Raw genomic sequence first — 21,254 nt, 5'->3', positions numbered from 1 at the left:
CATCAGCGTAGAGGCAAGATCCTTCATCAGCAAAATGATTATGACTGAAAGCTCAGGTAACGGTTAGCATTTTTTTAGCGATGAAGTATTTTTTAAGGTATGTACATTAGTTTTTTTTTTTTAGACACGATGCTGTCACATCTTAATAAACTATAATGTAAACAACTTTGAAACAAAATTATTATTTCTCACTTTATTACAATATTCACTTTCTTATGGTGGTCTGGAGCTGAACCCACAGTATCTTCAAGATATGCCTGTATTCTCTTACCTCTAATGTGCTGTCGAACCTGTCAAGTGAATTCTACATTTCAGACTTTGTATTTTGTGTTCTGCATGGTATCCTGTATGGTTCCTTTTTATACTTTGTGTTTATCTGACGAGTTACCTTTCTTCCTTTATTAAGTTCCTTAACACATTGATAGTAGCTGCCTTACAGCCCTTGTCAACTAATTCTAACATTTGGGTAATCGTGTGTTCAAAGTATATTGACTGCTTTTTTTGGACCATAGTCACATTTTCTTGTTTATTTTCATGTCTAGTAATTTTTTATTGTATACTGAATGTTGTAAATATGTTTTTGTGACCTATAATTCTGTTTTCTCTGAAAGAGTGTTGATTCTTTGTTGTTCTAGCGGGCAGTTAACTGGCTGGACTTAAATTCCAAGCTCTTTCTCCTGCATTGGGCAACACCTGATCTCTTGCTCAGTTATTTCAGACATTTTAGCTGTTGCTTTTCGTTGGGGCCTCTGGAGTCTCCTGTGTTGTGTGTTCAGAGCTCAGCTAAGGATTGTGGTGGAGTTTACATATATAAATATGTCTAGGATTTTCTTCCTTAACTTTCCAGTTGCTCTTTTAGCCCCAGCCTTCATCCTTTGATGCCACAAGCGGATGAGTGTGTTACTTCCCTCTTGAGTTTCATCTGCTCTACACAGTGCAGGGTGGTCTCTGCCCTCAGGCAAGCAGCCATAAAAAGGCAAATTTCACCTAGTATGGCTCCCGTTTCAAGGGTTGCCTTCTCTTTTCTGTCTTTTGGTTGCTATCCAGTGCTTCTCTAATTTTTTTTAATTTCTTTTTTTCAAGTTTTTATTTGAATTCCAGTTAGTTAACATGCAGTGTAAAATTAGTTTCAGGTGTACAGTACAGTGATTCAGCGCTTCCAAACGTCACCTGGTGCTCATCACAAGTTGCCCTCCTTCATCCCCATCACCTATTTCACCTATCTAGTGCTTTTCAGTAGTGGTTTTTACATTTTGGCCAGGGATTATAATCATTATTTGTGGGAAGGTTAGTCCAGTATAAACTGTTTCACCTTTCTGTGTGTAAGTCTTTCATGCTTTAATTTTTTTTTTTAAGACATTTTTTTAGAGCAGCTTTAGGTTTAGAATAAAGTTGAGAGGAAGGGGTAGATATTTCCCATATGCCTTCTGCCCCCACACATAAATAGCTCCCCCATTATGAGTATAATTTCTCCTGCAGCACCTCTGAGAAAGCATAATTTTTCCTCACTGTGACCCCTCGGGTCCTGTTGGTTGAGATTTGGTCACTTGCACCAGGAAGAGGAATAGAACAGCCATGGCTAGCTTGAATGAATAAAGAATAGGTAGTCTAGCAGAGAATCATCAGTTGAGCTCAGTTGGGGGTCTAATGGAGTGTAACATTGTGGGTGGGGGTGGGATAAGGAATAAGCAGTACTGGGGCTTCTGGGTGGCTCAGTTGGTTAAGCTGCTGCCTTTGGCTCAGGTCATGATCCCGGGTCTTGGGATCAAGTCCAGCATCTGGCTCCCTGCTTAGCAGGTAGTCTGCTTCTCATTCCTCCTCCCCTCTTGCTATCTCTCTCTCTCAAATAAATAAATAAAATCTTAAAAAAAATAAATAAACAGTACCTGCTGCAGGTGCTATCTCTGTGTCTTGGCCTTCCCACCTGGAAAGTTAATATCCTGATAGATTTCTAAGAGGAGGAATGACACTTTTATAGTATTTCCACAGAGCTTGATGTTGGATCTTAGTAATATTTTGTTCATGTACTAGGCATTAACTGAACACCTATTCTGTGCAAGGTTTGGGGAAATACCTGTTACGTGCCCATGCTCAGCATTGGAGAAATAGCTAAATAAGACATGGGTTTTGCCCTCAGCTATGGCTGACTTAAAGTCCAGTGGAATAGGGTGGCTAAAGTAATAAGGGGGAGGATAGAGTTATTCTGTAATAATCTGATTTTAGGAAATTTATTTTTCCACAGGAAATGTGGGACATTTGGATTTGGGATATGAATTCATTTGAAAAACCACTTTGGGGTAAGTTGATAGCTGGGAGTGAATGACTTCAGGGTTACACTTCTCTTTTCCTTGGGGCTTGCTCTTACAGCTATGGAGGTATCACACTTAATGCTGATGGGACTTTATGCCTCATATATACATAAGTGAATGGCTTATACTAAAATGCAAATTCAGTTATTTGAGAAATGTAACCGTCAAGCATAGTCCCAGTACTAATTAATTAGTGCATTCATATCTCCTTAGGGAGGTCAATTTGAAGACTAGATGAATATCAAGTTTAGGAATAAAAAGGTTCTTATTATATGGGGTTTAACCTGCTTGAGCTCACCCAATAATCCTGTCATGTGGGCTGGAAATCACTCATAGAATTATTGTTGAAGATTCAGAGTTAAAGGTTACCTCTGAGCTCCTTTTTGCAGTACCCTGCATGGCCATTTGAATAATCATTGCATCAGTACAAATATAAAAGTTCCTGATTTTTTGTTTCATCTAAGAAAGTACCTCTAGAAATACTATTTAATATTTACTGAGTGTGTGCTATGATATATAAGTGATGTGAATTACCTCATTTAATTTAGCAAAATGGGACTATAAGGTGGGTATGTTTTTCTCAAAGGAATGAAGAGCCCCTGGGTTATGCAAATAAAAAGTAACATTGCTAGGATTGTTTAACTAGTGAGTGTTGGAATTGGAATTTGAACCCAGATTTGAATTTCAGCATTGGGCCTAATAGATACTCTCTTCTCTTTCAATATGCTGATTGTGTTGGGGGTTCCCAAGGCCACCCCAGGTTTAGTGATTGGCTAGGAGGACTCACAGTATTCAGCAAATAGTCATAATAACAGCTAAGACTTCTTACAGTGAAAGGATACAAAGCAGTATTGGCAAAGGGAAAAGTGCATGGGGTGAAGTCTGGAGAAAACCAGGCACAAGCTTCCAAGAACCTCTCCCAATGGAGTCATACATGATGTGCTCTAGCAATGAATTGTGACAACACATGTGAAGTGTTACCAGCTGGGGAAACTCATTAGACTCAGTGCCAGTGTTTTTACTGGGCCTGGTCATGGTGGCACCCTCTGCCTAGCATGTACCAAAATTTCAGTCTCCCAGAAGGAAATCAGGTGTTTGGCACAAACCGTATTGTTTGTACAAATAGGTTAGGCACAGTTAGGCACACTTATCATTTAAGATAAGTTTTATATCAGTGTAGGAAATTGCTTATCGTTTAAGTTGCCAGATGCTAGTCAAGGGCCCACCTTGCAACCATGTCTTTCTAGGGGTAGTAATCTTGTGCCTGCTGTGTTAACTTTTATCCTGTACATTGGTTTATTCATTTAAGCAGATCGTGACTATGATCGTTTAGCATTTAGAAGTAGGTATTACGGCAAACCAATTGTTTTAATGGTGTTTATTTTGGGGGGTGTCCCATGACTGCCCATTAGTTTTGATTTGCTGGACTCCCCCAACTTAACATAATGTTGTACTCACGGCTAGGGTTTATTACAGCAAAGGATGCGGTACAGAAACAGCAGGAGAAAGCTACACACAGGTGAACGCTAGGAACATAAGACACAAATGTTCATGTCTTTCCTCTGTGAGGATCACATGGACATGATTTTCTGTGGCCAGCCCTGGTGACTAAATACCGACCAGATACCAGGTGCACATCATAAATCTTGATGCTTACTTTAAACAATGCTGACAGCCTGATAACGTCCTGACCCATTGCCTCTAACATCCTTACCCAGTGACTGTGAACATTCCACAAATTCAGTTCTCAGAGTTTGGCCAGGGGTCATTGCCATGGCTCCAGGCATCCCCCAGAGATTAGCAAGGCCTGAATAAAACAGACCTGCTGTGTTAACCCTTTCCTTATAGCATCCTATTGTGTTGTTGAATATAACATTTAATGCTGAGACATTCTTTAGAATATGATATTTTAAACTTAGAAAAAATAATAATAAATATAGTTGCTAAATTTCACTTCTTTTAGATTCTTTTCTTTTCGGAATTTATATAATGGTGACCTCTGGATTTACCATTTTTGTGTGCAACTATGTGTGTTATATATGTTAAAGAATAGTGCAGAAATATGAACTTTAAACAGTTAAATTAAGATATTACAGAGTTAACCTTCATTTTATGAAGGTCTTCATGTGAACACGGTGGGATTTCTCTTGTATGGAATTTGCAGGTGCACAGAAATAACCAGTTTTGCAGAAAAAGAATAACCCATAGTTTAAAAATTAGCTGATCCTAAGATTTGAAACCAGTCTTTATTACTTTATTTATTGCTGTTTGAAACCTGCATTGTGTTGTGCAAAAAAGGCAAAGTAGATGGGGAAAGTTCCATGCCTGAAAACGAGAAGTTCTGAGTTAATGAAGTTAGGTATGTTTCTTTATTGCAGAACTTCACAGAATCTTTAGGGCAGTAATATGCAGTATGAACCTCCCAGGGCATATAAAGTCTATAACATTTCCCTAACTTACTTAACCATGCAATTTCTTCAGTAAGAACCCACAGGTATGGGTCCTGCAGTTACAGTGTTCTTTAGAACAAAGTAGAAGGACAGAGGCGTCTGGGTGGCTCAGGTAGTTAAGTGATTGTGTTCAGCTCAGGTCATGATCCCAGGGTTCTCGGATCCAGCTCTGAACCCTGCATAGAGCTCCCAGCTCTGCGGGGAGCCTGCTTTTCCCTCTCTCTGCTGCCACTGCCCCTGCTTGTGCTCTTGCTGTGTCAAATAAATGAATAAAATCTTTTAAAAAGAAAGAGAAGAAAACCTTGTTGCAGAAAAGTTTAGTATCTTATTCTGCCTTCTGATAAAAACTCTTTAGAAACTTCCCTATCTGTTTGTCTTTTTCCTGCCAGGTTTCCTGAGTTGATGTTTCTCTTTTGTAATGTGAACGGTACGGCTTTTAGATTGGTGTTTAACTGTGAGATAAGGGCTTCCATGGTGTGAATCATTGCCTCAGGCTTGTACCGTCTGTGGTACCTGACCTGGTAATCAGGAATGTAGGTGGCCAAGACTTGGTAAATATCCAGATAGCATGGAATGAATTGTGACTCTAAAATACTGAAACTTTTTTTTTTTTAAGGAACAGCAGTATAGTAGACATAAAAGTTAGGTGCTGTACATTAATTTTAAGAATGATGTCATTTTGTAAGACATTTTCAGAATTTTTTTTAAAGCATTTTAAAAATATATTTATTTTAGAGAGAGGCACACACACATAAGTCAGGGGAGGGAAAGGGACAAGCCGACTCCCTGGTGAGAGCAGAGCCCCACGAGGCGCTCAGTCTCACGACCCTGAGATAATGACCTGAGCTGAAACCAAGAGGCGGATGCTTAACCCACTGAGCTACCCAGGTGCCCCTGGAATTTTTCTTTTAAATGGCTCTTGAACTCATCACTAGCTTCTTTTCTGTGACTTGTATCATTTTTTAAATTAATTTAATCCTAATAGTAGAATTGTTCCACCATAGACATGTAAATTTTTAACTACTAGATTTCTTTTTTCAGTAGGTGGAATATCATTTTTAGTAATTATGGTTGCTATACCTAAGGAAGGCCAGTTGGTCAGAAGTAGCCACGGCCCTCCTCAAGAAGTAGTGCAAGGCCAGAAGACTTCTTTAGTGTATATGAAGAATTATTATAAAGCTGTAAGTAAGACAGCAGTGTGGTGTAAGGCTAGACGGGCCAGTGGAACAGAACACAGAACCCTGGTTTATGACAAAGTTTGCATTGGACGCACACCTTTAGTAAGAGATTGAACTTTACACACATTGTGGCAGGACAGTTGGTTATCCATATGGGAGAAAGCGATGTTGAATCTCTACTTAAATCTGAAAGGTAAAACTTAAAAATTTTTAGACATTAGAACATTATTTTTAATCATCCTCTAGATAGAGAAGAATTTCTTAAGACATAGAAAATGTAAACCAGAAAAGACACCTCTTATTAAGAAGACAAGCTATAAACTGGGAAAAGATTCTTGCTTTGCATGTAGCCGACACAAGATTAGAATCCAGACTGCACAAAGATCTTTTACAAGCTAGTAGGAAAAAGACAGAACAACCCACTGAATAGAATAGTGGACTAGACTTCATAGGCACATTAGAGAAGAGGAAATGGAATGACCAGTAATGTCAGACAGTGGGGAAATGCAAATTAAAACTACATTAAGATACCAGCTACACACTCACCAGATTTTCAAAAAATAAGAAAGTCTGACATCAATAAGTGTTGCCAAGGATAGAACACATCCGGGTGAGCTCTCATTTTGTTTATTGTTTTGCTTCAGCCACCTGGGAAAACAAATGGGTCATGTTTAGTCATATGAAAAATATGCATTCCCTATGACCTAATACCCTTATGTGTGTACTCTAGATCAGGGGCTGGCATGACAACTCATGAGTTAAAAAAGGTTTCTAGCATTTTTAAATTGTGAAAAAAATTTTGTAATTTGTAATATGGAAATTACATGAAATTCAAATTTCAGTGTCCATAAATAAAGTTCTGTTGGAATACTGTCACACTTACTTGTTTATATATCATTTATGGCTGCTTTTGTGGTATAGTACCAGAGTTGAATGCTTACACTGCACTTCTTGTGTCTTGCAAAGCCTAAAATATTTACCATCTTGCCCTTTGCAGAAGTTTACCACCTCTGCCCCCCTTACTCCTGCACGTGTGTGCCAGAAAATGTGTAGGAATGTTCATAACGGTACTGTTTGTAACGATAGAAACCTAGGAAGAACCACATGTCCATTAAGTGTAAAATGGATAAACTGTGGTGTGCTAAGACAGTGGAATACTATTTAGTAGTGAAAACAAATTGATGGTAACTGCGTGCAACATATGGATGGGTCTCAGGAACTTGGTATTAAAAAAAAAAAAGGCAAGACAGATTTTTCCATTTATAAGCAGTTCAGAAACAGACAAATATAAAGAAGGCATTGCTAAGGATACCAGTTGGGTAAAACTGTCAGGCAAAGAGGGAATGGTAAGTTTGGAATAGAAGTTGCCTTTGAGGGTGTTATACTTAACTAATGAATCATTGAACACTACATCAAAAACTAATTACGTACTATACAGTGGCTAACTGAACATAATACAAAAAAATAATGAAAATTAAAAAAAAAAGAAGTTGCCTTTGAGGAGCTGGGAAAGAGATGGTATTGGAGAGGGAGCTTTAGAGATTATGTTCTTATTCTTAAACTGGGTGGTGGATACATGATATATGTATGTTGTATTGTGATCCTTTATTTCAGTGATGTTCCTTCTACGTACTTTTGATAGTTGATATATTTTTGTGATTTGGAGTATTAAAAGGTATCTTTTCAAATAGTGTAGTTTGCCTCATGATGTACAATGTTTATAACTAGTAGAAGGGAACCTCATCAGTAGACCAGAACCTATTTGATTTCACCTATAGGTCTCCTCCTCTTTCCTCCCCTCCCCCCCATATCCCAGGTGTTCTGGTTGTGTCAGGAACCAATTTCAAACTCTTCTAAGCAGAAAAGGGATTAGTAAAAGGACTGCTGCTCTTTGCAGAAGGTAAGGAAGAGTCAGGGACTTGGTCACCATCAGGACCCTCTGCCTCTTGTTCTGTATGCCTCTGCTTGGACTCATTCTCTTGGACTGCAGGTGGGCTTTCTCCATGTGTTGGGCAGTGTGGCTGACTGCAGAGCTACATGCATAGCCTCCAGTTCTGTGACTTGAGAAACCAAGGGGTGAGGTCCTGTGGTTGGCCTGCCTAGGTCACTTGACTATCTTCTGGCCAGGGGGCTGGGTCTGTTACCAGGAGAAACCTTTGGGGGAGGGCAAGGAGAGCGAGGGTCAGCATCATGAACCAGGAAGCCCCCTTGGTTTGTATCTATTTTATGTCTGTTCTTTACATGTACGTCAATATGTGGCATTTGACATAGCTTTGTAAATATCAAGGCTAGTTTGAAATGACCCATAAGACATTTGATGTTGCCTAGAACGTGATATTCAGTAGTTGGGATGTAAGAAGGGTTAGAAATGTCTGTTGAACATATTACTTAAAAGAAAAATTGAAATACACCACCACCACAAATACCTCTTTTGCTACCCCTTTATAGTCACACCAGTTCCTTTCTTTTCTCCTTGATAAGAACATTCATTTAAGACATTAAAATGTTTGAGTCAAACTAGACATTACAAAGTTGCTTTGAGACATATCTGCTGTATTCCGGATGACTGGGAGGACACTTAACTAATTGGTAGTAGTGTTTAAATGGGATGAGGGTTTATAGGTGGTTTTCTTTTACTTTTTTGTTTGCCAAGTTCTTTGCATTGAGCATATACCACTTTATAACTAGGAGAAATATTAATTTTTTAAAGATATTGCTAGAAGTTAAGTCAGTTTATCACCTTGGAAACTGATATTTTATTCAAGATACTGGTAAATTTTCTGAGAGTCTTTACTATGAGTACCCCAGATGATAAACATGTTTCCCCGACCTCTAAAGTTGGAGTAACACCTGGGAAACAATTAGAGAAAAAGAATATCCAAATTTATGTGGAATGTGGAAATCATTTTGTGTAGAATTTTTAGACTAGTTCTTAGCTAATTTTTGTTAAATACTCAGAATGAGAGTATGCTGATACCTAAAAATTGGTTCATGTTTTTGGCTGGTGAATGAGTCTTCTCAGTGCCAAATTTTAGTAAGTAATCACTTGACAACTCAAAGACAGTGGGAGAAATGTTGGCCTTAAACACTTCACTGGAAGTGGAAACTATAAAATTAAAAACTATACAGGACTAAAGCCATACTTACGTCAGCTAGTAGGTAATAGGCCAGAATAGCTGTGACTTTGTTTTGACAACTTTGGCTTTAGTTATTATCTTTTCACAGATTTACCTTTGTTACTGGTATAAGGTAAGATCTAAATTTATTTTTTACCATATGGAAAGCCATTTGTCCCTCTATCAGTTTTCTACTCTGATTTGTAGTAGCACCTGTCCAGTTTTCTGTACATGTATGGGTTTGTTTTAGAGAACCACATGGTTTTAGATTCTTCTGCTTTATTATAAATCCAGTCCCGAAAAGCTTCCTTGTGTTTTGATTAGAATTGTATTAAATTTATAGATTAATTTTGGAAAAAGGCTATTTTTTTTCCTAGCCATTAGTTGGTTGTTCTCTTATGTCCCTCAATAAAGCTCCACAGCTTTTTCTATGTCTTGCACATATTTTGTTAAAGTTTTAATTTTTTTTTAAGATTTGTTTATTGGAGAGAGAGAGAGCGAGAGAGCACAAGCAGGGTGAGGGACAGAGGGAGAAGGAGAAGCAGGCTCCCTGCCGAGCAGGGAACCTGATGCCAGACTCGATCCCAGGACCCTGGGTTCATGACCCAAGCTGAAGGCAGACACTTAACCAATTGAGCCACCCAGGCACCCCTATTTTTTTTTAAAGTTTATCCCCAGATACCTTAGGGATTTTATAGCTATTTTGAATGTGATTTGTTTTCTTTTATATATTCCGAGTAGTTATTACTAGACAGGAGCATGATTGTTATATGTTCATCTTATATTTAGCAACCTTTTTTTTTTTTTAAGATTTTATTTATTTATTAGGGAGAGCACCGAGGGAGTGTGAGAGGGAGAAGCAGACTCCCCACTAAGCAGAGAGCCCGACGCCAGGCTTGATCCTAGGACCCTAAGATCATGACCTGAGCCAAAGGCAGGCAGACAGCCAACTGAGCCACACAGGCGGCTCCTTGCATTCAGCAACCTTGATGAAGTCATGAATTAGCTCTAATGGTTTATCTGTTGATTTCTTTTAGAGTTTCTGTATAGAAATCATGCTGTCTGCAGATAATTTTGTCTTTTTCTCCTCCTCATCCTTATTCCTTTTCTTGTCTTATTGCTTAGACTTTATCATGATGTCAAATGAAGTAAGGATGCATAAGTCATCTTACGTTACAGAAATGCATGACAAGTCAACAGCCCTATCATTAAGTATGTTTACTGTAGATTAAAGAATTTTCTTTCTAAGCCTTTTTTGTTGTTGAAATCCTATATTGATGAATAATGAATTACCTCCAAAGTTAATGGCTTCAAACAATAGACATTTATTGTCTTGTTTTTTCTTTGGGCCAGGAGTGCATGAGTAGCTTAGCAGGGTGGTGTTGATTCAGGATCTTTCAGGATATTGCATTCAAAATGTCAGCAGGAGCTGCAGCCATCTGAAGGGTTGATTGGGACTGCTTTCAAAGGGGTTCATTCACTTCCATGCCTGGCATGATAGTACTGCTTCTTGGTAGGAGGCTTCAGTTTCTTACCATGTGGACCTTTTTATAAGGATGCTTAAGTATCCTTCTGACATTGGTGCTGGCTTTCCCCAGAGTGTGAGCTGAGAGAGAGCTAGGAGGACGTGTGTTTTATGACTAGCCTTGAAATCGTGCGCCATCACTTCTACCGTATTCTGTTGATTAGAAGCAAGACACCAAGTCCAGCCCCATGCTAGGAGGGAAATGACACTCCACAAAAATTGTTTTGCATATTGATTTTTTAAAAGTCTGCTGCCCCAGTGACGTTGCATAGGAGCTAGGGCTTCTATCCATATGTCTTTACCTTAGACCCCTCCTTTGTTTTATTTTTTTATTTTTTATTTATTTATTTTTTTAAGATTTTATTTATTTATTTGACAGAGATAGAGACAGCTAGTGAGAGAGGGAACACAAGCAGGGGGAGTGGGAGAGGAAGAAGCAGGCTCATAGCAGAGGAGCCTGATGTGGGGCTCGATCCCACAACGCCGGGATCACGCCCTGAGCCGAAGGCAGACGCTCAACCGCTGTGCCACCCAGGCGCCCCTAGACCCCTCCTTTGGGCCCCAAACTTTTGTATCCTTAGCTGTGGTTAATATCTCTTCTTGAAGTTATCAGGGTTACCTGATACTTAACATGTCCAAAGTCAAACTTAATAGAAGTTTCTTCCTGTCTTGCTTCTTCTTTCCAAAAATTTGTCCTGTTTTATTGGTCCCTGTTTCTATGTCTGGCACCACTCTGCATCCAGTGGTATAAGCCAGGATTTCCTCCTCTTTCCCCCCATCTAATTTGTCCCTAAATCCTGTTGAGTTTGTCCCTGAATACCTCTTGAATCTGCCCACTCTTACCACCTCCAGTTTTATCTCACATCACAGTTTCCTCTTCTTTTGTTTTTGATCCCTTGACCTTTCAGTGTTGGGCTCCTTCCTGCTACAGAGCCCTTGCTACTCACTGCCCCCAATGCTTATTTTCCCCTCAAATCATGTCTTCCTCAGGGAAGCCTTTCTGACAAAGTCCGATCTTTGTAATACAGATGTTTATATTGCTGTGTACCTCCCTTCAAAAGTTATCACCAGTGAAATTTTATGTATATGTGGCTGTTTGACTAATCCCTGCTTTCCTGGAGCCAACTCTAAATTTCATAAGGGCACAAGGGGTGTGCATTCTGTTCATTTTTCTATTCCGTGCATTTGACACATTCTCTGTATTTACTGAGTTTGTGTGCATTGAACGAATTAATAAGTGAATGAATATGTTTGATTATGGTTCTGATTGGGAAATAGAGTAAACAGAATATATAACTGGTAAATAAAATAATTTAGCCTCTCCTTACTATGTTAGAGGATGATTATCATATTTTTAAGTCTTTTAGTTTTTCTGGCAGAAGTTCCAGCTACATATTAAGTCTTGAGTAGATCTATTGAAACGTCCCGTCTCTCCTACCTCTGTTGGGTCATACGATGCAGGTAGTGATCCTAGGAGCCAAGGGTACTGTGTTCTTGTGAGAGGAAAGATAAGCACTGTAATGTACCCAGAAGTCGAAAGCTTTAGGTCCAAGGGAATGAAGCTTCCATTTTCTCCTAAAGGTAATGACTGTCAAGGTGTCTTCTTAGGCTTGAAATTTCTGGAGAGCCTTGGTTAGAAGTATGAGGGGTAGGAGAAAATAATTATTTAGCCCTAGAAAATAATGATCAGTTTTCAGAGGAATTTGGCAGTATGACATGTAGCTACGGTAGGATCAGAAATTTACTGATACAATTGATCACTGTACATTCACATAAATTCTGGTTTTATAACTTTTAAAATAAATTAGGCAGTCAAATGCATTTCAAATGGAAGGCTTTAATCTATTGTGACTTCCAAGATAAATTCTGGTATATGTCATTTGAGGAAATGTACACCATTTGTCTCCTCCTAAAATCGACATTGTTTCATTGAAGTATTCCCCCATATTTATCTATTTTTAAGGGGATTGAAGTTGAATTCACAGAAACTCACCCTTATAAGTTTGGACAAATGGACATAGTTGTCTGACCACCACCACAGGCAAGATATGGAATGTTTTCATGATCACAAGTTCCTTCACTCCACTTTTGGGCAGTTCTCTCCTTCCTCCGCAGCCCCTGGCAACCACTGATTGATTTCTATACCCATAGTTTTGCCTTTGCCAGATTGCCCTTTAAATGAAATCATGCAGGATACGGTATCTAACATTTTTGTGACTACTTTCACTTAGCATAATGCTTTTGAGATTCATCCATATCATTGCATATATATCAAGAGTTCTTTTTTGTTGCTGGGTTAGTATTTCACTGTTTAGCGTACTACAGTTTGTTTATCCATTCACCAGGTGATGGACATTTGGATTATTTCCAAATTTTAATGGTTACAATTAAGCGTCTATAAAGATTTGTGTATAGGTCTTTATGTAGACATATGTTTTCCTTTCTCTTAAGTAAATAGCTAGGAATGGAATCGCAGATTTTTGTAGGAAGAAACTGCCAAACTTGTTTTCCAGAGAGGCTGTACCATTTTGCATTTCCACTGGCACCATATTACAGTTTCAGCTGCAGCAGATCCTAGCTAGCACTTGGCGTTTTTCTTTTTCCCTTTAGCCATATAGATTGGCACCTAGTGGTGTTTCATTGTGGTCTCAAATAGCAGTTCCCTAAAAGCTAATGATGTTGAACATCTTTCCATGTGCTTGTTTGTCATCTGTATCGCTTTTTTGGTGACAAGATCATTCAGACCTTTTGCCTCTTTTATTGGATTGGGTTTTTTTAATTGTATTTTGAGAGTTCTTTACCTTTTCTGGATACAAGTCATTTATCAGCTAAGTAATTTGTAAGTATTTGCTCCCAATTTGTGACTTGTTTTTTATTTTCTTTTGAAGAAGATTATAATTGTGAAATCATTTTAATCAGTCTTACGATTTGTTGAGAAAACTTTGCCTAACCCAAGGTCCCAAAGACTTTATGCCTCCCCTTTATCCTCCTTTCTGCCTACACCTCCTGCTTCCTCCATACTCCTTCTCCCAAACACATACATTACCCACGGCATTTCACCTTCAATTTTTGAGTCTAATTGTGCTGCCTTGAAAAATTAAATAGGAATGAATACAAAGTAATAGAGATTTGCACTGAAGTAATCTGGGTTGTAAGCTTTAAAAAAAATAGATTTTCGAGAACATAAAGTTACTTTTGAATTTCAGATACTGTACTGGCAGTCAGATTGTTTGCTTTGCCAGTGACTGAAAGAGGTAGCTTGTCATGTAAAGTAGCTCAAAATATAAATTTATATCTGTCTAGCTTTTCTGGCAAGAACTATTGTTTCATGAGGCTGTGCACTATAATGTTTTTCGTTCTCCCCTCACCGTGGTTACCATACTCATCAGTAGTCCTCACTGCATGTGACACAATATCAAATATTGAGTAAGTACAATTTTGAGGCAGGAATACGGCAGTAACATACATCCCTGTTCACTGTTCAGTCAGGAAATATTGGTTTGATGAAAGGAGGAATATAGGCAAGAGAGCAAAAGTCCCAGAGAGAACAGAGCACAGATAATACATTATAAGTATCACTTAAAATTTTTTGGGGGTGCTTTTCAGGTTGCTGTCTAGCAGCCTCGTGAAGTAGGCAAGACTTATTATATCTTTTTCGTAGATAAACTCGCTGGCCTGGCCTGAATTGTCCAGGTAAATACCTCTGCCGCCCACCATGGAACGTAAAGGCGCCCTTTGAGAAGCTGCTGTGTTGCTCATCAGCCCAGTCCTTCAGACCCTCTGCTCATTTGGCTTTCATTGTGAGGCACGTGTGCAAAGTGTGTGTTTCCTCTATCTGCTTCATCTGAATGCACTTGGCTTATCTCCCTCCTGGTCAGCAGTGACATAGGCCTTTGAGCTTCCTTGACTGCTGTTCATCAGAATGACTCCCAACCTCTCTGAGGTCCCTCCGTGTGCTCCAGAGCTCCCCAAGATGAGCTCCTTATGTAGCAGGAATGTTACTAGTCAGACTATCCCAAATGACTTTCCAAATTTGGTGACAGTTTCTCTAGTTATTTTCTCATGATATTTTAACAGATTGAGGGGCAGGGGTGGGGGAGTAGGAACTAAAGATCAGGGAAGTCTGTAAAAATACTTCAGAGCCAGGATTAGGTCTCAGATCTTATCTTTTCTTCTCCATTATACTTTCTTTCCCTGAGTGCTGGTGACCATTCAGTGTTTTTAGATGGGATTCAATGGGAGAGAGATAAGAATTAGCCCAATAAACAGCTGTAGTACAAAACTAGGAGAACTATTGCTCCTTGGGACCTGGGAACTGAATCTGAGTGGTCGAAATGGACTGAGAATCGCTGGTTTCTTAAACTCCTGTGGCAACTAACAGCTTAGCATTTTTAATAAAACAGTCGAATAGAAGGGAGTTAAGCCCTGTGTGTTTGATGGGTATGAGATAGTAGCACACTATTGTTTTAATTTGCATTTTCCTAATTACACTTAATTGAGTGCTTTTCCACATTTATTGGCTATTCAGGTTTGCTTTTTGCAAAGTGCTTGTTTATATACTTTACCCATTTTTCTATTGGATTGTCGTATGTTTATTTGTAGGAGCTATTTGTACATTCTTGATACTATTTTTATGTATTTTACAAGTATTTTTTAAGCCTGATTTTTCAATTTATTCTGAATAGTAAAATTTCATGTGCATGTTAAATAATCTTATAGTTCATTTTTAAGGTTCTGATATTTTTAAGTTAATCTTTTATTCTTTTTGTCTCTATAGGTTATGAACGTGATTTCTGATGAAACTGGATTGGAATAATTTTCATGATCTTTGTATATTTATATATATATATTTTAAAATTTTGCGTTCGACTTAAGTGCCATGAGAAAATTTGCATATTGCAAGGTGGTCCTAGCCACCTCCTTGATTTGGGTACTCTTGGATATGTTCCTGCTGCTTTACTTCAGTGAATGCAACAAATGTGATGAAAAAAAGGAGCGAGGACTTCCTGCTGGGGATGGTGAGTGATACTTTATAATACATCTTTTTTAATAAGTATATTACTAGTTTGCTCACTAATTTGGATATTATAAAATTTTAATTTTTTTAGATTAATAGTAATCCCTGGCATCCTAAATAATGACAATCATATAACTAACAGTTTTCCAGTGGGTTCTTCCAATGGTTAAAATATTAAAGTATCATGTATAGAATTGCTAAATTCATTATTTGTGTTCAGTGTTACACGTGGTTAATTTTCTGCAAGTTGTGTTACCAAGTAACGTGGGGAAACTAATATCAACTGTTATTAAACTAATAATAACTAATAGTTGGAACCAACAGAATTGTATGGCATTAGTGTAATGCCAGCAATGCTGTGTTAAAATTATAATATCTGGTATCAAAAGATGTTTTTTTCTTGCCTTCCCATCTCAGTTTTGAGGGAAATCATTCTAGATAGATGTTATCTGGCGAGTTCTTTTTGTTAATGCTGTAGATAGCTCCAGTTAGCACTTTGAGGAAGGGCTTTTGTAAAGATGAGGCCATATAATAGAGGCTGCAGTAAGATTGCAGTATTTGGTATGGAAAAGAAAGGAAACACAAATATGAAGGACCTGGGTTGGAAGTACTAACATTTTTGTCAGTGGATGCCTGGAAAATTCAGTTTTGAACTCCTTGTGTTCAAACCAACAAACAAATGTTGCCTTTTTTTTTTTTTTTAATTATTTTTATTTTTTTAAACATTCATTTGAGAGAGAGCAGGCGCGGGCACAGGCTGAGGTGGTGGCTTGGGGGGGGCAGAGGGAGAGGGGAAGCTGACTGCACATGCGCAGGCTGGGGGGGGAGGGCAAAGGGGGAGAAGGAGAGGGGGAAGCAGACTCCCCCCTGAGTGCAGAGCCTGTCTCTGGGCTGGATCTCATGACCTTGAGGTCATGGCTTGAGCGGATATCGAGAGTCCAACACTTAATCAACTGAGTCACCCAGGCGCCCCTCCTTTTTTTTTTTTTTTTTTTTAACATAATCAAAATGACTTTGCATTATGAGTCAATAATTCAGGTGTTCTGAGCTCTGAACTCTCTATGATTAATTATAGAAAATCTGGCTGTATAGTGATTCTATTTTTAGGAATTATATGTGAATGATTTGTTTTAATGTAAGCTTTGAGTATATGATCATATTTAAATTTTTCATATTTTTATAATGAGAGGACCTGGTTGCCTGAAGTTTATAATCTAAAAATATTTGTTTATATTGGTTAACCGTGCCTAGTTACTGTAATTTTTGTAGATGAGATTACTTAACCAGTCCTATTTATTTCTTCTTGGGAAATTTGCCTAAAATTAGGCTCATTGGCTAGTACTGGGCTATAGTAATACCTAGGCTAACCCCTGACTTCTTAATTTTCACTTTCCCCTTAAGTTTTAATAAAATATACTTTAATTCAAAGTCAGCCTATTAATTTGCTGACTTTCCTGCTTTACTCTATGGCTCTTCTGTTTAGTAACCTTGTTGGGTGAAAAATGCTGCCTCCTTAACTGTTGTTAGAACTATAACTCTTGTCTGCAGTTTACTCAAAGTGTGGGTATTACCATCCACCAGTAACTCAGATACTCTTTTCCCAAATAGAACAGATTAGTTTTCCCCTCCACTTTAATTCATTGTCATTGATAGTGGGAGTTCTATTTTAAACGCAAAGACACGAAAAAGTAAGAAAGTAAGAAAGAATTAGTATGTGAAGATCTACTTGGTGAATGTTATTTTCTTTTTTTAAGATTTATTTATCTGTTTAAGAGAGCGAGAATGTGAGCAGCAGGAGGGGCAGAGGGAGAGAATCAGACTCCCTGCTGAGCGCAGATTCTAACACAGGGCTCCATCCCACAACCCCAAGATCACGACCCAAGTGGAAATCGAGAGTCAGATACTCAACCGACTGAGCCACCCACATGCCTCATTGGTGAATGTTTTTAAAACTCCGATATACGCTAGGCAGTGTGTTAGGAGCTAATGATCCACAGCTCAACAACAACAAAAAATAAGACAAAATTCCTCCCTTCAGGGAACTTATAGTCCAATAGGAGAGGAAGAATAATAGTAAAATACTAATAGGATAAACAGCATTCTAGAGATGTGCATAAGAGCAGAACGGAAGGAGCATGTGTCTGAGAGGGCTCAGTAAGGAAATAGTGCTCATGTTGACCAGTGTCAGGGTGAGCAGGTGTTTGTTAGGTTGGATGAATAAGCAAGGGAAAGAAGCATGTGCAAGACAAGCAAGTGAGAGAACAGAATTGATGGATAGAGAACGTGAGGAAGGAGCACAGAGGAAGCTTGGGAGGTTAGCAGAGGCCATATCACAGAAGGCCTTTTATGGCATGCTGAGGGTTTTGGATTTCTTTGTAGGTAGTAGCATGCCATTGAAGGCTTTTAAACAAGGGAGTAAGTAACCTGATGGGATCCAGACTTTCAGGAGAAAGCTTTTTGTGGTCATGTGGCTAATGTACTAGAAGAGACGAGCTGCAAGGATGTTGTGACAGTTTAGAGGAGTTCTTGGGGCCTATACTAAAGTGATACTGAAATAGAAAGGAAAATATATGTGAGAAGTATGTCAGTGGTGGAATTTATATAACATGGGGAACCGCTGAATGTGGGTAGTAATAAAAGCAGAGTTTGAGATATCTTTCAGGTTTCCCTGTTTGATGAATTGGCAGGAGGGTAGGCCCCCAGAGGTGGGGCAGCTTTGATGGAAAGTGGCAGGATGAGCTCGGTTGGAAGTATTTGACTACAGAAGACAGTTGTTCAAGGTGCAGAACATAGGTAGTAGTGTAAGCCTTGTCTGTGCAGAAGACTGTGCCAGGAGCACGTGTAGACTTAGACAAGACAGACCCAGTGTTGGAGAGCTTCCTGGAGGTCAGTAAAGGAAGAGAGGCTTCTCAGGAAGTCAGAGGTGGAAGGGGCTGCCAGGGGGAGGGCGGTCATGAAAACTCAGGAGTGTTGTTTGTCTGAGATTTTGTGAGATGAAGATAAGGTGTTTGTTTATGTTTGGTAATGCGATTTCCTTTGACCCTGGCGGGTGCCACTTCAATACCAGCAGATTTGATGTCCCCATGCAGGAGTAGAGATGCAGTGTAGCTTACTCTCGGGAAGCTTCCACACAGAGGAAAAGGGGTGTTGCATGGGCGCCTGGCTGGTTCAGTCAGTGGAGCATGCAATGCTTGCTCTCGCGGTTGTGAGTTTGAGCCCTACATTGGGTAAAGAGATTACTTACAAACAGAATCTTAACAAAAAGAAAAAACAAAGAAGAAAAGGTGTAGTGCACTAAAGGAATGGAGGCAAAGTCATATGTATGCATGTATTTTTATGTACCGTAAGGGGGAGGTTTAAAATACAAGGGAAAATGTAATTACCTGAAGGAGCACATTCTTAGCAGATGAGGTAGTGAGGCATCAAAGCCATAAGAAAAGGATTGTATTTGAAGAAATTGCCAAGGTTAGTACAGTCCTGAAAGCTACTGTGGCATGAGCATCAAAGACAAGAAGTGGCTTTTATACAAAGTACAAAAGTACTACGTAAAGGAGAAATGGTTTGGGAGTAATAGCGTGAAGCTATGAGCCCTTGTCGGAACCTCCTGAGAAAGAATGACCAGTTCTCCCAGAAGAGGTTTGTGAGGCTAGCGGGCTCTGGGGGAGGACAGATTTTAGTTAAGTCCAGAGGAAGGGGCCTGTGTGTTGTGGAGAAAAACGATGAAGAAGCTTTACAGTGGCCACGGCGGGGATCTGGGTGTTTGGTGGGATGACTGAGAAGGAGAGGAGGACAAGAGAAAGGGACTGAGCAGTATGCCTGAGGGTGAGGAGACAGTATGAAGGGAGACATAGTGGGAGGGTGGCAGTTCCAGAGGGGGCTTTAAAGTGTCTCTTTGCAGCTTTGTTCCTTATAGCCTTAAGGAGTTGACGGGAAAGGGGGAAAATGATTTGAGGAAGGGGGACAGTTGATGCTAAGAAAGAAAGGCTTAAAAAATCTGCTGGCTGTGAAGTTTCAGTGCGGTAGGAGCTGGGAGGTCGCAGGTGGTGTCGGCACCCTGAAGTCAGCAGGTTCTTGGCAGAAGGCTGGGAAGGGCTTGCAGTGAGCACCCCTGAGGAACTCGCCCTGAGGTGGCTGGGCAAGGACACATAGCTGAGGGCACCAAGGACGTGGGCCTTCGTAGTGGATAAGCAGGTGCACCCAGTGATCAGAATATTGGAGGTCTCTTGACAGTACCATGAAGTCTCCAGGATCTTTGGTTTTTATGGCATTTGAAAAACCAAAACAAAAGCAAAAGGCAGAGAGCAATGAACAGATAGGACACTCCAGAATTACTGTTTCAGTATTGTAAAGATCTGATTTCTGAACATTCTTTGAACTGCTCTGCGTGCTCATTTGGTGAAATTAATCAAATTCTGGTCTTTATATTGTGAATAAAGGGGTCCTGTTTTTAAGTGGAATGGATTGATTATCTTTACCATACTGCTGAATCTCTTAAAAGATTGTCATTGATAATCCATTTTCTAGGATTTACTTGTTACTTGCCTACTTCAGGTAACAATGGGTCAGTCTTCGTGATTACAGAAGGATTGGTTTTGGTTTGTTTTGCTGACCACTTTATATTTGGCATTTTATACCCCAGGCTATCTGAGAATAGCAAAGTTCTTTTCTTGCTGGAGAATTAGACAGACTCCCCTTGAAAAACTGAGGTTAGTGTGGGTTGTGTCCTGGGAATATTTTTGTTGCCCTTCTGCCTTTCGAATTAGCTCATTTGTTCAATTTATGGATTTGGATGTTGTATAGAATACGAGTATTTTTACAGATACAGTTTCAGGTAGGAATTGATCTTTCATGCCAGCACTGTACTCAATTTTCAGGTCATTAAGATGTTAGTGATTCAAGTTGTCGTATGTGTGTGCTAGAAGTTTTTCAATTATCAAACATCAGCAAGCCTTTTGATGATTAAAACCTAAAAATACTGTTAGTAAAGGCTTTCAGAAACTTACAGGTTTTTTTGCATGTATAGAGTTTTATGTGCTGAACACAGTGCAAATAAATCAAGCATAAAATTGGAATGAGGGTTGAAACCAACAAGGATTTGAGGTAGCATTGAGTTATCAGTGAATTTTGCTATATAATTTTGATGTGTTTCTTTGTTTTTTTTTCTTCTTTTCTTTTCTTTTTTTTTTTTGAGAGAGGGAGAGAGAGCACACGTGCACACAAGGGGGAAGTGGTAGGGGGGCAGAGGGAGAGAGAGAATCTTCAGCAGGCTCCATGCTCAGCACGGAGCCTGATGCCAGGCTCGATCTCATGACCCTGAGATCATGACCCAAGTTGAAATCAGAGTCGGACCCTTAATCCACTGAACCACCCAGGCACCCCTATAATTTTGATGTTAAAAAAAATCAGGTAGGGGCGCCTGGGTGGCGCAGTCATTAAGCATCTGCCTTCGGCTCAGGGCATGATCCCGGCGTTCTGGGATCGAGCCCCGCCTCAGGCTCCTCTGCTGGGAGCCTGCTTCTTCCTCTCCCACGCCCCTGCTTGTGTTCCCTCTCTTGCTGGCTGTCACTGTCAAATAAATAAATAAAATCTTAAAAAAAAAAATCAGGTAATTTGCTGTATTTCATTACCATCTTACATACTTTTGTTTAATATTTTATAT

The 21,254-nt window shown here is 39.3% G+C and overlaps 1 protein-coding gene across 9 annotated transcripts in view; it reads left to right on the top strand.

Annotated features, from left to right (window-relative positions):
- The window catches only part of GALNT1 (polypeptide N-acetylgalactosaminyltransferase 1), a 183,687-nt gene that overhangs the window by 102,193 nt on the left and 60,240 nt on the right, over window positions 1-21,254 (top strand). For 6 of the 9 annotated variants that reach the window (XM_048218466.2, XM_057313124.1, XM_026496195.4 and 3 more), the window contains 2 exons: window positions 2,243-2,297; window positions 15,356-15,596. In XM_048218466.2, the coding sequence (XP_048074423.1) occupies window positions 15,458-15,596 (139 nt within the window). In that variant the 5' untranslated portion in view covers window positions 2,243-2,297; window positions 15,356-15,457. Of the gene's footprint in view, window positions 1-2,242; window positions 2,298-14,239; window positions 14,379-15,355; window positions 15,597-21,254 lie in introns of all 9 variants that reach the window. The other 3 variants (XM_057313127.1, XM_057313125.1, XM_057313126.1) reach the window with 2 other exon arrangements.

The sequence above is a fragment of the Ursus arctos genome, unplaced genomic scaffold, assembly GCF_023065955.2.
Source record: "Ursus arctos isolate Adak ecotype North America unplaced genomic scaffold, UrsArc2.0 scaffold_17, whole genome shotgun sequence".
Classification (NCBI taxonomy): Eukaryota; Metazoa; Chordata; class Mammalia; order Carnivora; family Ursidae; genus Ursus; species Ursus arctos.
The sequence above is the reverse complement of the archived record's forward strand: the minus strand, read 5'-3'. Positions and strand labels throughout refer to the sequence as shown.